At 39.4% G+C, this 16,916-nt stretch overlaps 1 protein-coding gene across 1 annotated transcript in view; it reads right to left on the bottom strand.

Moving 5' to 3' along the window:
* Positions 1–311: 311 nt before the first annotated feature.
* The window catches only part of LOC117360130 (cell cycle control protein 50C-like), a 38,274-nt gene continuing 21,669 nt past the window's right edge, over positions 312–16,916 (bottom strand). The window contains exons 4-8 of the mRNA XM_033943839.1: positions 13,595–13,699; positions 10,906–11,005; positions 6,694–6,837; positions 4,132–4,341; positions 312–540 (exon numbers count right to left, since the gene is read on the bottom strand). Of these exons, the coding sequence (XP_033799730.1) occupies positions 353–540; positions 4,132–4,341; positions 6,694–6,837; positions 10,906–11,005; positions 13,595–13,699 (747 nt within the window). The 3' untranslated portion in view covers positions 312–352. The remainder of the gene's footprint in view (positions 541–4,131; positions 4,342–6,693; positions 6,838–10,905; positions 11,006–13,594; positions 13,700–16,916) is intronic.

The following is a 16,916-nucleotide window of genomic DNA, read 5'->3' as shown; positions in this document are numbered from 1 at the left end:
CTATGCGCCAAAAACTACTACCAGTTCAATGCTGGCATTAGCGTCTAGCGCGCGTGGCAATTTAGCACGCATTAAGCACGCGCTAAAACAGCTAATGCAGCTTAGTAAAAGGAACCCCTAGTGTGACAATGGAAGACTTAGAAGATTTAATGATCTGTAACACATGACCTCCAGTACTTTCAGTTTAGAATAATGCAAAACAGTTGTTGGAAGTATTATTTGTTTAAACTTTTTCAAGCGGGTGTGTGTAAGTGAGAAATACATGGGAATTGTCTATCCACATCAACTGTGTCCAACCATTCGATCAATCAGAAAATATGAACTTAGTTTTTATTATAAAGTCAGAGTCAGTCTAATCATTAGAGTATGTAAACTTTTTTTTTAACTTTAAGTGAATAGCCAACATTACAAATGCAGCCAGTATAGTCACGGCCCCAGATACAGTGTACGCAATGCCCAGGAACAGGTTTCTTCCTCCGCACCATGTCATTGTTGAGAGGATTACCTGCTTCGTCCCGCTGAACTTTGAGACAGGAAAATCTGTTTGACATCTAGTTAAGACATAATAAACAGCTCTGTAGCTTATGGATGAGGCAGTTATAATGACCAATGGAATCAAAGTTTAAATGACCTCATAGCTAGAATGAGCTTAGACGACTACTCCACTGGTTGGGAAGTAAGGCCGATGTCAGGCAGACTTCTACAGTCTGGGTCCCATAAATAATACAGATCAGGATCAAGGCTGAAGTGGGTTTTAATGGTAAGCAGAGGATGACACTAGGACACATTTTTCCCTGTTCCCGTGAGAACTCATTTCCTGTCCCTGCCCCATTCCTGCAAGCTCTGTCCTCATCTGCACAAGCCTCAAACACTTTAAAATCACAAGTGTCCAAGGCTTGTGTAGTTAAGGCAGAGTAAAACAAAAACTGTGGATACAGATGTTCTGGAGATAATTTATTAAACACTGACATATAAAACCATGAAAATTCAATTAAAAAAGTACAATGATAAAAAATACTGTGATAAAAATCCAACCGGGCCCTACACGGTCCGTATTCGGCGAACACGCCTTCCTCAGGGGTCCAATGGTTTGCAATCTCACATATAAAGAATTGAACTGAAAACAGTCTATTGTCTTTAAACATGTGAGCAAAGAACACCGCAGACAAGCTGAAGTAGCAAAAAAAAAAAAAAAAATGCTACTGTGGATCATTGGGTCTCCCCATTTTTCTTTGTTAAGGCAGAGCTTACAGGAATGGGGCAGGGGCAGTGACAAAACTTGTGGGGACGGGATGGGGAAATTGAGTTCCTGTGGGGACAGGGAAAAATTTGTCCTAGTGTCATACTCTAATGGTAACTCCAGTAGTTGGCAAATAGAACCACTGCTGGGCAAACCTCTATGGTTTGTGACCCAAAATTGGCAGCGGGAGATAGAGATTACAGTGGTGCCTCACACAACGAACTTAATTCGTTCCAGGAGCAAGTTTGTTATGCGAAAAGTTCGTTATGTGAAACGCGTTTTCCCATAACAATACATGTTAAAAAAAATAATTCATTCTGCATCATAAAATATGCTAAGATGACATAAAAAAAGATAAATTTGTCAAAATGGTGAAAATGGTGGTCTTGTTGAGGCCAAACTCTTTGACGAGGTCACACTGTTTTACCCCACATTCACTCCTTCTAATTATTTCCCGTTTCATTTCAACAGAAATCACCTTCCTGCTTTTTTTAGAAGCCATGATATATAAAAAATATTGAGTTTATCTTAAAAGGACGACTGTATACAGTGAGAGAGGGCAGTTAAGCGCAGTGACTAACGACTGCCTGCAGTGCCTGCGCGGAAGAATGCAATACATCGGCAGCTCGGGCGACTTCGTTGTGTGAAACGAAGTTCGTTGTGTGAAACGAAGTTCATTGTGTGAAGTTCGTTGTGTGAAACGAAGTTCGTTGTGTGAATCAAGACATGAAGTTCGTTGTGTGCAGCGTTCGTTGTGTGAGGCGTTCGTTATGCGAGGCACCACTGTAAGTATTCACATATCACAACACATTGAAAACATATTATCTGATTGCAGGAGTATATCTCTATGGGGGAGAGGAGTAGAATCATAAAGTTGATATTAGCAAATAAATGAAGCTAAATGAATTCATTTGGCTGACCTGGAGTGAGGTGTCAGCCCAACTTCTAACAGTGGACTCCATAGAAAGTCCTAGGCAAAAAGTAGTCACTACATTTTTTCAAAATATTCAATTATCTAATTTTATCACGATTTATTTTTTCTTTGAGTCCTACTCTTTGTTTTCTTTCTGCTCCCTATCTATTTTAGTTCTTGTTAAACTTCTTTCATAAGCAGGGTATGTATCTTACCATGATCACACTCTTGGGTTTTAAAAATCTTTCAACACTTTATTTATAATTTCTTTTTAAACAGAAGTTTAATCCTTTGTTTTGGCAACAGTTATAAAGTCATCTTCTCCCCAACAGGATCGAACAAAATAGCATTAACCACCCAGATTTCACATTGTCTCAAATTCTGCCAAAAAAACAAGAAGGAACTGTTCACAGCTCATGGCTCAGGACCTGTGCTTGGATCTTAGCCAAACATCGAGACGAGCTCATGCTTCACATGCATCAGTGTGAGGCCTACTTGAGGCTCCAATGAAGAACCAACTCTATCAGTCTGTTCATATTTTACATTTATCAGTGTGAAGGCTGTGATGATGCCCAACACAGAAGTCCCTTTGATTTACAAAAATTCATTAGGATGGGGCGCCCTGAAACACTGACATTGCTGTGAGGAATCAAATACAAATCAAAACATAGGAAGGAATGTAAATTTTCTTTTTTGTCTAAAAAGGATCTGACCTAAGATCACGCTTATAGACCGTACCTGCCATCATTAGATTTCTATGGGTAGTGTTTCTTGGGGAGCAACACAGTACAAAGTCAGTTCTATAACAGGAGGCCTGGCAGCTAGGCCCACTACATAATATTTGCCATCCCATGTGTAGCACGCTAGGTTCTACCATGTTACATATCATGCTGCCATGTCATACTAGATTAGTATCTTTGCACTTATATATCTACCATGCTATGTATATATATAACTGTTTGCCATGCTATATTTGCCATATTATGCTTGAATATATAATACTATGTTTGCATTGCTATGCTGTGTATATAATACTATGTTTCATTCAAAGTCACAGACGGTGGTTCAAAAAAGTGGGTTTTCGTGTCCAAACTGTGGTACGAGAATGGTTTGTTTTACTGAACCATTGCAAGTGTTCTCGTACCACGGTTTGGACACTAAACCCCACTTTTTTGAACCACCGCCTGTGACTTTGAACTGAACTGTTTCAATATAAGACCCCTGAGACAGGGCTTAGGGCCGAAACATGTACGTGTCGGATCTTGTACGTGAATAAAAAGATTGAGCACCACAGATCGCCTCTTTTGATTTTTCTGTGTTCTACCTTGAAGAGGTAGAATCTCCTGTTTGGGTGTATAATACTGTTTGTCATGCTATGTTTTGTCATACAATGTGCATCATATTATGTCTCCAGCATACCATGTTTGTCATGTTATGTTTTACCATGATTTCTTAACTATGTTTTGCCATCTCTTTCAGACAATGTCCTGCCATGCCATGTTTGCCATCATCTTGTATAAAAGCACTTAAATATGTATGTAAACTTGCAACCCATTTTGAACTCTCCTGGGAGGACAGGATATAAAACCAAATAAATAAATAGGAGCCTAATCTATAAAGAAATGTAGGCACCTAGTTTCCTTTATAGAATAGTAACATAACCAGGTATCAACAGTCCTAGAAGTTAAGCAAGTATTCGTACCTCAACTTGAATTCAGAACAGGCTGGATATTCAAATGCAAATATCCAGACAACTGATGCTGCAATCTGTGATAAACATGTAAGATGTGTGCATTTACAGAACAGTGTTTGGCATATTAACATATACATGCATGCGTGTACACATATGTGCATATATCCTAGTATTCTAAATATTTTTGCATAAACATGCTATAGAATCAACCCCCTTGTGCGTACCAAGGATGATGAAGTTGCTTGGCAACATCAAGCACCCTATCTTCTCAGGGTGAAAGGATACTGTAGGAGATATTTAAACTGTAATTCCCCTTTGGGAGGCCCTCAATGAAATCCCTAGTGCGGCTGAGGCGGCGGTAGAGCTTTCGGAACGTGGGGAAGGCCGCCACACGCATCCACACCAGAAAGTCATCATTCACATAGCCATTATTGTGCTCATCTGTTGTGTCAAGTGCGTACACGGGCTTCTGCCAGTAGGGAGGCCTTGATGTGCCTATGGAGGTGAAAGGCTGCACTGAGATATGCTTTTCATGCTTTGACTCTTAACATTATTTTAATACCAATATAAACCCCCTAACAATTTCTTTTTGACCGCATTAGCATTCTATAAGTCATAATCAGTAACAATGAAATTTTAACATATTTAAAATTTAATTTATTTTTATTTATATACCACTTATAGCCTATGTGGTTTATATTCAGGTACTTAAGCATTTTTCCCTATCTGTCCTGGTGGGCTCACATTCTTCCTAATGTACCTGGGGCAATGAGGGATTAAGACCCAAATTCTGTAGCCAGCACCTAATATTAGGCACCTATTATGGAGGCGCCCAACTAGATAAGCGCCTATCTAAATTAAATAACAAGCTCAATTAAGCTTATTAATCAGCAATAATTGAAACTTAGGCGCTTATCAAGAAAGAGCAATTCTGTAACAAGGTGCCTCAAAAAATTTAGGCAGCCTTCCAAAAAATAGGCGCTATGCATGTTAGGTGTAGGCGTGGCTATATGTTAGGTGCCTTATTACAGAATCACTGCTCCTGAGCTTGCTTAAGCGCTCTCAAGGCCTCCTAAATTTTAGTTGTGCCTTGAGCTGGCCTATTTATTGGGTGCCTCCAAAATAGGTGCTGCTTAGGGTGATTCACTAAACAGCAGCCAATTTTACTTGAATCGTGATGAACGGTGCCTAACTTTTGGGCGCTTCTTACAGAATTTGCCCCTAAGTAACTTGCCCAGGGTCACATGGAGCAGGTGGGATTTGAACCCACAACCTCAGGGCTATGCGGTGATCAAAATTAGTTCATTAGCGTTTTAACTTTTGCCTTATCTGTACACGGCTATTTTCTAACATCACAGACACACCTTGCACAATGAATACTGTCATCATATAGTCCTTCCCGAGCTGAAGATGGATTACAATAACTCATATGACTCACCTGGAGTGATGGAGTGACATCAGTTTTGGATGCCAAGGAGATACTCATTATAATTTGTGATTCATAGCTTAGGGATTTTAATAGATTCATTTCTGTCATTTGAACAGCAAATTAGTCAGCTTGTCAAAACTTGTTTCATTAGATTAAGATTGCTAAGGGAAATTTGAGACTTTTACCACTTGATGTTGATAGCCCAAACTATAATATCTTCATGCTTAGATTATTGTAATATTTTATATTTAGAGCTGTCAAAAAGGTTTTTAATGAGAACTCAGCCTGTGCAAAATACAACTCAAGAAATAAATGTATATAAGAGAACAGACACCTGTACTGCAAGCCTTACATTGGCTCCCTATCCATGCTTGAACTGAGTTTAAATTATGCTGTTTATGTGGGCTTGTTGCTCTCTGTGACACTGGGCGAGTCTCTTAAAGCTCCATTGTCCCAGGTACATTAGATAGGTTGTGAGCCTACCAGGACAGATAGAGAAATGCTTGAGTACCTGATTTGTAACCCTTTCTGAGCTTCTTTGGGAGGACAGGCTAAAAAATAAAAAAACAATCCACTCTTCGTGTTCTGCCTATATTAATCAAGTACAGTTGTTGTCAGTTTGAAATATTAGGAAAGAAGTCACACAGGCAGCTGTTTCCTTGCCACTGGAAATATGGAATGAGAATAATGATGTTGGTTTTAGAAATAGCTTAAAACTTGGCTTTTAAATATTTTTTTTTTACTTAAATGGTGTTATTTTTATTCTATACATGGAATATTGTTTCTATAATTTATAAAGGCTATGGAAACATGTGACTGTGACATATTTCAACTTTTTAGTTTGGAATCATCTTATTCTAAACTGCCATGAGTTTGATTAAAGTGGTATAAAAAAAGAAAGATGGTTATTATTATTACTATTATTATCATCATCATCAGTGGCTTTTGGGTTTTCTCATGACATAATTCATGGGTATCTTTATTAACAAGCTCCTATATTTAGAAGTTGTGGAAAAAAAATGACCTGACCCAGTACTTTTGGCCTTATTTCTATCTCAGCTTGTTCCATGTGGCAGCCCAGTTCTAAGCTGGTTCTGAACTTACAGTTGCAGTAAACTCTGACATCATGTTCTGCTCTTTTATTTCAATACATTGTCTATCCCAGTTTAATGTATTAAAATTTTGAAATCTAAATTAGAATCGTCACCTGCTTTGCTGTTTTTTTTTGTACAGGTCTGGTTCTGAAAGATAAGACCTAAGACAACTTCATGTACAACGTCATCTCAAAGGACAGTCATGCCTGGACATGTTTCTTCTGATGCCTGTTGTCAGCCAGTTGATTTTATAATTTGATATAGCTTTCAACCGAGCAACTGAACAATGTGAACCCTTCTTTGGGTTAGCTGAAGTATTTGTACCTGCAAATGCTTGGGGGAGACTGCCATCTGATTTTGGATTTCTAAACTTTACATTTTTATCTGTCCACCAGCTGTTTCCAGTCTTCAGCAGTGGGACCTCGATAACTGTGGATGCATTAGGATGGTAAGAAAGCTGAATGGTATCTGAAAAAAAAGAGTAATATATATTTTAAAATCCTGATTATTTAATGACTCCAAATCTAAGAAAGCACAAAAGCGACCCAATAGCTTCCCAGTGGAAGATTTGTGGCATCACCAGATTTCCTCAGCAGAAACACAGTTGGGTGGAAGATTCCTAACTGCAGGAATGCAGGAGAATTGTAACAATGTAATGGGTAGATTTTTCATCCTCTCCCCAAAATAAGAACCTGTTTTGATCTTAGGCAATGAGAATGGGTTCTTTTTTTCTATGATAGAACATATGAAAAAGCTTTAAAATGTCTCATCTCATTTGTCAGAAGGATATTTTTAAGTGCAATAAGAACTCGATTCATCAAGGTCTTCTTTGATGGAGAATAGGTCCTAAATGTGAAAAGTGGAGACACATCTCAATGTTAGCAATCAGAAAGATTTTTGAGGAATCCTCACTTACAGTCCAGGGATCAAGAGGTGGTAACTAAAGAAAATCATCAACAACGAAATAAGTTTCCTCTTCAGGAGACATTACCTCATTTTATACAGCACTCATCAACTAGACAGCCTCAGGCTATTTTGCTGAAGTGATTAAGTAGTCATGAAAAGAAATGCTCAGAAGACCACTTTGTTCAAAAAAATAATTTTTTCACGTAAAAAGAAACGTAAAAAGTACTGTACATAAAAGAAAATTCAACATGGACAACTTTATAATAACAGTAGTTCTCAACCCAGACCTCAGGGCACACCTATCCTGTCAGGTTTTCAAGATAACCAAATCGATATATGAGGAGTAGTGGTCAAACAATACAATACATTAATCAAATGAGATTCCCACTGAATAGATAGGTGGTATATCATCAAATGCCTACAGCCTGGCCACCCTGAGTAGGCCCGCTCTTACTAGCAGATTATTTTGACAAAACCCAGGCTCTTCAGCCCAATCAAGCCGGCTTCTGGAAAAACCACTCTACAGAACATGCACTCATAGGATTAACCACTTCAATACAATATTTCCTAGATCAACACAAATCAGTCATTCTTAGCTCTTTGGATCTCTCAGCTGTATTCGATACAATAAATCATCAACTCCTGCTTCAAAGACTAGCATCGGCAGGCATTTCAGAACAAATTCTTCAGTGGTTCACTTCATATTTTTCAAATCGCACTGCTGTCGTCTCTTTCAAAAATTTCAATTCTTCTTCTATACAAAATAACTTCAGTATTCCACAAGGATCTATATTGTCTTGGCCCCTTTACTAACACTTTTCCAATCTATCGGCCTTACTGATTACGCCTACCCAGATGATATCCAAATCATTGATCCTATTGACGCCAGCAATCCAGACATCAGTTTTCTTAACTCTAAATAAGACAAAATTTGTATGTGGCTCCACGATAACATGCTATCACTCAGTTCACCAAAATCCAAAAGTCTTCTCTTTCCTTGGAAAGATAATATTCAGCTTAGACTCCCCATTACAATAAACAATACCCCTATCATTTCTGTCACTACCACTAAAATCTTAGGCATATTAATAGATAATAAACTGACTTACCGCCCACAAATCAGTACTGTAGTAAAGAGTTGCTTCATTAGATTAAGAATGATTTAATCCCTGGTGAATATTTTGGACCCACTATCTCTCAACATCTTAATCTATTCTCTTATTATATCCAAACTCAATTACTGCAATGCACTGTATAAGAGTATCTGTAAAAAAAGATATCTGCCGTCTACAATTGATACAAAACACCGCCATAAAAATAATTACAAATAGGAAAAAATTCGACCATGTCACCCCTCTACTAAAATCTAGCCATTGGATGCCAATTCCTCACCATATTATTTATAAAATAGCTATTCTAACTTTTAAGCCTCAAAATACTAAAGAACCGGCGTTTATCCATAAACTTCTTATTCCTCACAAACCTACTCAAATCTTAATAGCCTCCTCTCAGTATTTACTCCATATGCCATTATTGAAAATCATTAGTACACAACGAGCTACTTCATTCGCTATTACAGCCCCCACGATATGGAATTCTCTACCTCTTCATATCAGGGCAGAAAAAAATTTAGACAAATTTAAGGGAAATTTAAAGACTTACCTTTTCCAAGATGTATTTGACTCTTAAAAAGATCTTGAATATTGCCAGAGTTGCTCAATAATCTTGATTGTTTTCCCTCCCTTTTGTGGCTTATCTTCTTTGTATTCTTTACTTTTAATTTTGTAGTTTCCCCCTTATTTCCTATTGTTTTCTTTGTATTGGTCAAGTTTTGTTAACTGGATATTCGTCTGTTTTGTCTTCCCCTTTTTAATACAATTTGTAAAACACTTAGAAGTTGTGATTTGCGTTTAATCAAAAATTTTAATAAACTTGAAACTTGAAGCTAGTACCTGAAAGGGAGATCGCCTGGGAATACCAGGTGCAGTAGGCTAAGGGGCCCCATGTTGGGCAGCAGTGACATAGTGGAGCTGCGCAGGAGAAGGCAATGGCAAACCACTGCAGTACTCTGCCATGAAACATCACAGGATGGATTTCTCACTGTGCATGTTGCCATGAGTCAGTGGCTGACTCGGTGGCATAATCCATCCATCCATACTTGTGCCTTCTTCAGCATCCACCAACTTTCTTTTTGTATTGGTGGGGATTAAGGGGGTAAAGTGGGGAAGGATAATTTTTCCTGTTGGGAAGGAAGGGTACAGCCATACATGGGTTGGGACAATGGAGGAAACCCTGAATTGAAGTGCAGGGGAGAAAGGGGGGGGGCAAGTGGGCTAATTCGGAGTGGAATGTCAAATTAAGGAAAATTCAGAAAATACTTAGTGTGAAAGCAGGGCAGTAGGAACAGGGACATCGATTAAAATGGATGGATGTGCAGACATGGTAATGAAAGCAATAGGTCTTGAATTTGTCAGTGACGATGTTTTTCAAGCAATGTATGCTGTTAAAAATTTGATTTCTTACATTCATATCATCGGGTATCAATCAACTAAGGGGAAGGAAAAGCCTCAAAGGTGGAGACAGCACCTATATATGTGTTCAGTATGGAATAACCATATTTGCTCACATTTAATCATTGGCAAAAAAAAAAAAACTTCCCATATTGTAAAAGATGATATAATCATACAGGTGAAAAGATTCTTTCTTCACTTAGGGCTCCTTTTACGAAGCCGCGGTAGCGGCTTTACCACGCATGACATTTAATCATGTGCTACCTTGCGCTAGCCGAAAAATTACTGCCTGCTCAAGAGGAGGTGGTAACTGCTATCGCAGCCAGCGGTTTAGCGCGCGCTATTACGCGTGTTAAACCGCTATCGCGGCTTCATAAAAGAAGCCCTAAGTGTGAACTATACCCAAAAATCAATATCAAAACTAGAATACCACAGTCATCAAAGAGGCAGCAAAAATATGTCAAACAATACTTATTCTCAGTTATTGAATACATTTCGGCACTTCTAATCTTCTATAATGAGGTAGTTCTTTTGTATTGATTATTTATTATTTGCCTTATACAAAGCGATAGACATGCATAATAAATTTTTTTCAAGATATATAATTCCTTCTTATTGCTCATATCTTAGTAGCTGCCGCTACGCAAACCTGACTTGGCCAGCATTTCGCCGTGATCAAAAAGTGCACTGCTCTAAATTATTCAGAACCATCAAGATAGCCACAATGGGTGTGTCTCAAGGGGTTCATTGCCCTAAAGGAAAATGAGGAGAAATCACCTGATCTATAGTGATTTGAGACGGATCTTAGTTGGGGGGATTTAATTTTTATCAAGATAATTTGAGAAGGATTAATTTATTCACTGGAAGAAAGTCGTTATCTTCAGAGTTATAAACCTCAGTAAGATGCTTGGATGAGGGTTGTGGATGGGGAAGCAATCCACAAGTAATTGCTTATGGTAATGGGCATTAATAGAACAATTCAATTCATTGGGATCATATGAAGGTTGAATTTCAGGAGAACTTGAGAAAGAACATGGAACCTACAAATCTCCCTTTATCTTAAATGAGGCAATGATGTGCAAAAGCAAATGAGATCAAGGGGCCTGCACAGAGTGCCTACCGTTGAACATGCTGTTGGCAATGGCTCCACACGGGGCCATTATGCTTCCATTGCTGTACATGGAGAAGGGTGCACACTTGCTTTCAATAGCTTGTTGATTCTGGAACAAAAAAGACAGAGCAGTAGTAGCTATATGATGGTCATCTGGTACGTGCAGAAAACCAGAACACTCACACAAAGAACAAGCAAAAACAAAAAACCAGTGGGCATAACCGGCCAGATGAAATACAGAAAAACTTGATTGGGGGCAGACCCAACACAGGCCGTGTTTCAGCTAACAAGCCTTCTTCAGGAGTCCTATTGCCTAAACACTAAGCACGCAAAAGCAAATTGAATAGTAGCATACCATAACAATATGCTTATATACCACAGCTACCTCTTAGTTCTGTGTGGTTTACAGAGTAAAGATACTGGACGTTCACGGTGAATTACAATCCATTAGTTAAAAAATTTACCAAACAAGTATGTTTTTAATTTTCTAAATGCCAGATAGGTGTTGGAACTTAGTATCAAGCAAGTAGCCCAAAATAACAGGAAGATGTCATTATGGGGATTACTCAGGTTTGCACTAGAAAGCCAGCATTGAAAATGGCTATTTTGGGCACCAAAAAAATGTGTGTTAAACACTATGCTATAAATGGCACTCAAAGTTAGGCACCGCTCATAGAACAGCCCAATTCTGAGTGTAAGAATTTATATCAACTGAACCCTGGTATAAATCCTGATGCCTGAATGAGGCACAGATCCCCTGAATTCTATAGCACCACGAGCAAATCCTAGAAATGCCCCCTGACTCACTTTTTGGATTTATGCTGAAATATTTACATGCATATCCCTAATAAAATAGCAGTGGTGCAGTGGCTAGAGCTACTGTCTCAGCATCCTGAGATTGTGGGTTCAAATCCCACACTGCTCCTTGTGACCCTGGGAAAGTCACTTAATCCCCCATTGCCCCAGACACATTAGAAAGAGTTTCACAGTAGAATTTAAACAACAAAAAAAGAATTACACATCTGAATCACTATGATGTAGCACAGTAGAAACAGATGTTTGGTTGAGGGAGGTGGGTGTGAGGTGAGGAAAATTGTGGAGTAATAATAATAATAATTTATTCTTATATAGCGCCATTCCAAAAAAAAGTTCTAGGCGGTTCACAACAAACTGGGCAAGTACATAAAATACAGATGAAATACAACAGATTGGAATAAGAGAAACTTAACAATAATAAGTGGAATGCATTTACATTATAATGTGGATAAAATACCATATAATGTGGATATAATGCGGATAAAATACAATATATAATACAATATAATGCGGATAAAATACCAGCTTAACAGGCAAAAGAAATGCGTATAATACAAATAAAATATCAGCTGAATCTAAACTAATTAACAGTTTTAAAAAAAAGCAGTTAAAAAACTAACCTAACCGGCAAAGTTGATGCATGTAATACAGATAAAAATACATCAAATAGAACGAAAAAGATTTGTTAAAAAAACAGCAGTGCGTTAAGATACCAACCTATCAAAAAGTTGTGTCTTTAACAATTTTCTAAAATCAAAATAGGAAGAGACCTCTAGAATGATTTTTCCAAGCCATGAATTCAGTTTAGCAGCTTGAAATGAGAGGGTTCTCGTGAGGAACTTCTTATAACGACAGGATTTTATGGAAGGATAACTAAACAAGTGTACTCTGTATGTGATCTTATTAGCGTGATTCAAGGAAAAATGAGGCGCAAGGTAACCTGGTGACAATCCAGAAACTGATTTATAACAAATACAAGAAAATTTAAACAAAATTTTAGACTCTATCGGTAACCAATGGAGTTTCCAATCACTCTATGCATGTATTTGTCTGTCTGTGTCTGTATTTTGTTGGCATATATCAGGGGGAATTTCTCCAAATCGATTGTTTTTTGCACATACCATGACAGGAATGAACTTCACTCCTAAGCTAGGGTATGTGGAAGGTATATATGTGACCAGAAGAGGGCAGAGGCAATCTGAAAGAAACAATTCCTTAACTGCTACATTTCAATGTACCAGTGCTGCTATGTTGCAGAAACTGAATTACTCCTATAAAACTGCTTTGGGCTGTTTTTGAGAATACTGTACTCTGTTTGCCTGAAACTCCTTATCTGATCTGGCCTATTTTCTAACTTTCTGTGTCTTCTCACCAGGTTTTTTTTTTCCCCATGCCAAATGTAGCTCTGTTCCATTAAATATTTGAAATATTGTTTTGCCCTCAGACTCAAAGACTGATGGACTGACATTCTCTAGTCCAGTGTCCCGCAAACTTTATGAGCCGCGGCACACTAAACTGGCTGCCGCGTCTCGAGGGAACCCAGAAGTGCACCAATGTCGCTGTGATGACCCCCCGGTGGGAGGTCCTGAAAAAGAAGAGGCGCGGAGAAAAGGAGAGAGGCCAGGGAGGAGGAGAGGCACTGGCGGCGGATGACTGCCTACAGGATGTGCCTCTCGTTGCAAGAGGTACGTCCTGTAGGTAGTCAGCCGGCGCTGGCTCCTCTCCTCCTCCCCGGCGTCTTGCGCCACACCGGAAATCTCATGGGGCACAGTAATGTGCCACAGCACACAGTTTGCGATACACTGCTCTAGTCCTTATTTATAAATTCTTTTCAGCAATTCATTGGGTTGGAAAGAATAAACAATAAATGACTTTATATTACATTTGTTAGGTTTTGACCCAGTAGCTGTTGATCGGATCTGGAGATGACGTATCGTCGATGGTTTTGATAAAAGCCGCTGAGACCGTAATACATGAACACATCTCCCTGGAAAAAATAGAATAGATTAGGTACATAGGTCAAAGTACACTGGTGAAAAGCATTTCAATCTACAGAGAGATCCTCTAGTACAGAATTCAATGTGGAAATAAAACTTGTCGTTCCAAGATAAACAACAAAGTAGAGAAATATCAGGGGGTTGTACAGCCTGTACATACAGTAAAGTACCTAGAACCTTCCCTTCTGCCATTTCTATGTCCCTTTTTTTCTGCCTCCAGTTGGTACTGGAGATCCATCAATACCCACTGTCTAAGCGTAAAATGCTGGTGACAGTTATTAGGAAAGTTTTATCTCTTGATTTAGTATTGCACTGCTCAGTTTCTATATGCATTCTGATTTCCTGACTCCTTCTTGTCTTCTTTTAACACTTGATAATTGTTCTTTTTGGTTAAAAATGCAAAATTTATGCCTCAGCCATCACTTCCCAAGGGAAATCTGAAAGCTAATAGCTGTAAAATTCAAATGTGTGTCCCAGATATGAATACATGACTAGGCCTACAGTGCATAGAGCTTATGAAGTAGAACTTAAGAGATAAAGGCCCCCTTTTATGAAGCCGTGTTAGGCTTTCTTTTTTATCGCTGGGTATGTTGGTATTAGCTCCAACGCTCATAAGAATTCTATAAGCATTGGAGCTTTTACTGCCGTGGCCATCGATAAAAAAATCTAATATGGCTTCATAAAAGGGAGAGAAAATAAGGACACTAGATTAAAAGAAATTCCTGCAGAACTCTCCTTCAAACATGCATCTCAGCTGAGCTGGGTGCACAATGGTTTAACTGCTGATATTTCAACACAAAACATTGGAAGATTAGGTGTCTACCTTTGATAATCTTCTTTCTGTTAGTCCCTGTAGGATTCCTTTTTTTTTTTTTTTATATTCTTTATTTATTTTGAAAACTTACAGCAAGCGTACAGGAATATATCATTAGTAACAACAATAACACTTGTAATTCTCATATAATTCTACATAAAAATTATATCCCGTCCCACCCACCTTCTTTCAAATATTATAATCAATTATATCATAAATATAATATAAACACATAATTTAGTGAAATTTCCAGAAAAACTCCCTCCCACCCCCAATTCATCCAAGGAAAATGATGTTTACTCCTTACAATATCGTTCCAATGGCCCCCAGATCCCTGTAGGATTCTATATGCTAGGTGTTCAATCCCAACCCACAATCCAGGAGCTGCAGAAATCCAACACTTTTCTGAGCACATGCTCCTCCTCTTTAAGCTGAGAGCTTGAAACATATCCAGTTGAGTCCCAAAGGCAAGTAACATACCTGAACAAATCCATGACAAGGGTGTACCGGAGAAGATCCCCCAGTATTACAAACCATTTTTGAACTGGTCTGCTCTGCAAAACATGAACAAGTAATAAACAGGCACAAAGGCAACTCAGAAAAACATTAAGGAACAATGTAGAACTGCTGTGTGCAACAAGCACTCCAAGAAAAAACCTTTGGCAATGCGCATACTCACAGAAAACTCCCCACAACTGGCTGGAAAATTTTCAAGCCTGTAAGGAGAATAACTGAGACAGGGTATTCCAACCCATTGAGTGCATACAAAGAGGGCGGGTCATGTGGAATTCTACAGGTCCTAACAGAAAGAAGATTATCGAAGGTAGAAACCTGATCTTCCATTCTATTACATCCCTTTCGGATTCCATATGCTAGGTGATGTACCAAAGCAATAGTAACAGCTAGGAAGGGACAGAAGAGCCTGCCCTCAACACCGAGGTCCCAAAAGTAGCATCAGAACAAGCTGCCACATCCACTTGGTATAAACCAGGCAAAGTATGAAGAGAGGACCAGTAGCCACACTTCTAGTTGAGTGAGCTTTAAGCGAAATTGGCAGCTGTTTGCCGTGGGTAATGTAAGTTGTGGAAATGGCCATTTGAATCCATCAAGCAATAGAGCACTTGGACGCCAGCCGACCGAAGTGCAGCAAGTCAGTACAAAAAGGTAATCAGACAGACAGAAATCTTTAGTTCTCTCCAAATAGTGGAGCAAGACTTTCTGGATATCCAATTTGAGTGAGATCTGATTTTTGCACTCCAATCTGTGGAATGAAATGCAGGCAACCAAACCTCCTGGTTGACATGGAAGGCTGATACCACCTTCGGCAGAAAGGAAGGTACAGTATGGAGTACAACTCCTACGTCCGTAATACAGAGAAAGGGCTCCTTGCATGAAGGAACCTGAAGCTCCAATATACGCCATGCCGAGACAATGGTGACCAGAAAGACAGTCTTAATTGTTAGATCCAGAAGAGACGCATCCTTCAGTGGTTCGAATGGGGCTTCTCCAAGACACTGCAGAATGATGTTAAGATTCCATGAAGGGAAAGGAAGATACAAGGGAGGTCACAAACGAAGTGCCCCTCTCATAAACCTGGTCACATCTGAATGAGCCATAAGTGAACTATTGCCTCTGCATGCTCTAAAACATGAAAGGCTGCAATCTGCCACTGCTAAACCTTTTTCTAGGCCCGCTTGAAGGAAAGCCTGGACCACCAAATTGGGAGCCCTCTCAGGCTCCACCTGATCCTTAGCACACCACTGTTGGAAAGCCTTCCAGGCTTTGGCGTAAGAAGCCATAGTAGAGGGTTTCTTCGAGTGAAAAAGATTTGAGATAACTACATCTGAATAACTGAGCTTCATCATGGTTGAGGGCTCAAGAGCCATGCCATAAGACCGAAGTGCTGTGGGTTCTTCATGGGCACCGGCCCCTGACTAAGATATCAATGAAGAGGGATCTGGAGTTTCTCATCCCACTGAAGACGGACAAAATCTGCATTCCATGGGCAATGAGGCTAGTCCGTAGCTACTAGAATCACCAGGTCAGGATGTATTGCTATCTGGTGGATACCACCAGACCAACCAGAGACCACGGAGGGAACACATACAGGAGCTCTTGAGCCGGCTTCCATGCTGTGTTCATCGACTGAAGAAGCACTTGGCCTTTGAGTTTTCTACTGAAGCCATCAAGTCCATCTGGGGCTAACCCCAGCATTGTACAATCAGACAGAATGCCTTCTGTGAGAGGGACCATTCTCCCAGGTCCAGGACCTATCTATTGAGGAAGTCTGCCTGAACTTTGTCGACTCTGGCCACATGGGCTACTGAGAGAGACAGAAGATGTGCTTCCGCCCAGCGAAACAGCATGCGAGGCTGCTGGCCCAAGGGAGTGCT

Source organism: Geotrypetes seraphini, chromosome 4 (genome assembly GCF_902459505.1).
Source record: "Geotrypetes seraphini chromosome 4, aGeoSer1.1, whole genome shotgun sequence".
In the NCBI taxonomy this organism is placed as follows: domain Eukaryota; kingdom Metazoa; phylum Chordata; class Amphibia; order Gymnophiona; family Dermophiidae; genus Geotrypetes; species Geotrypetes seraphini.
The sequence above is the reverse complement of the archived record's forward strand: the minus strand, read 5'-3'. Positions and strand labels throughout refer to the sequence as shown.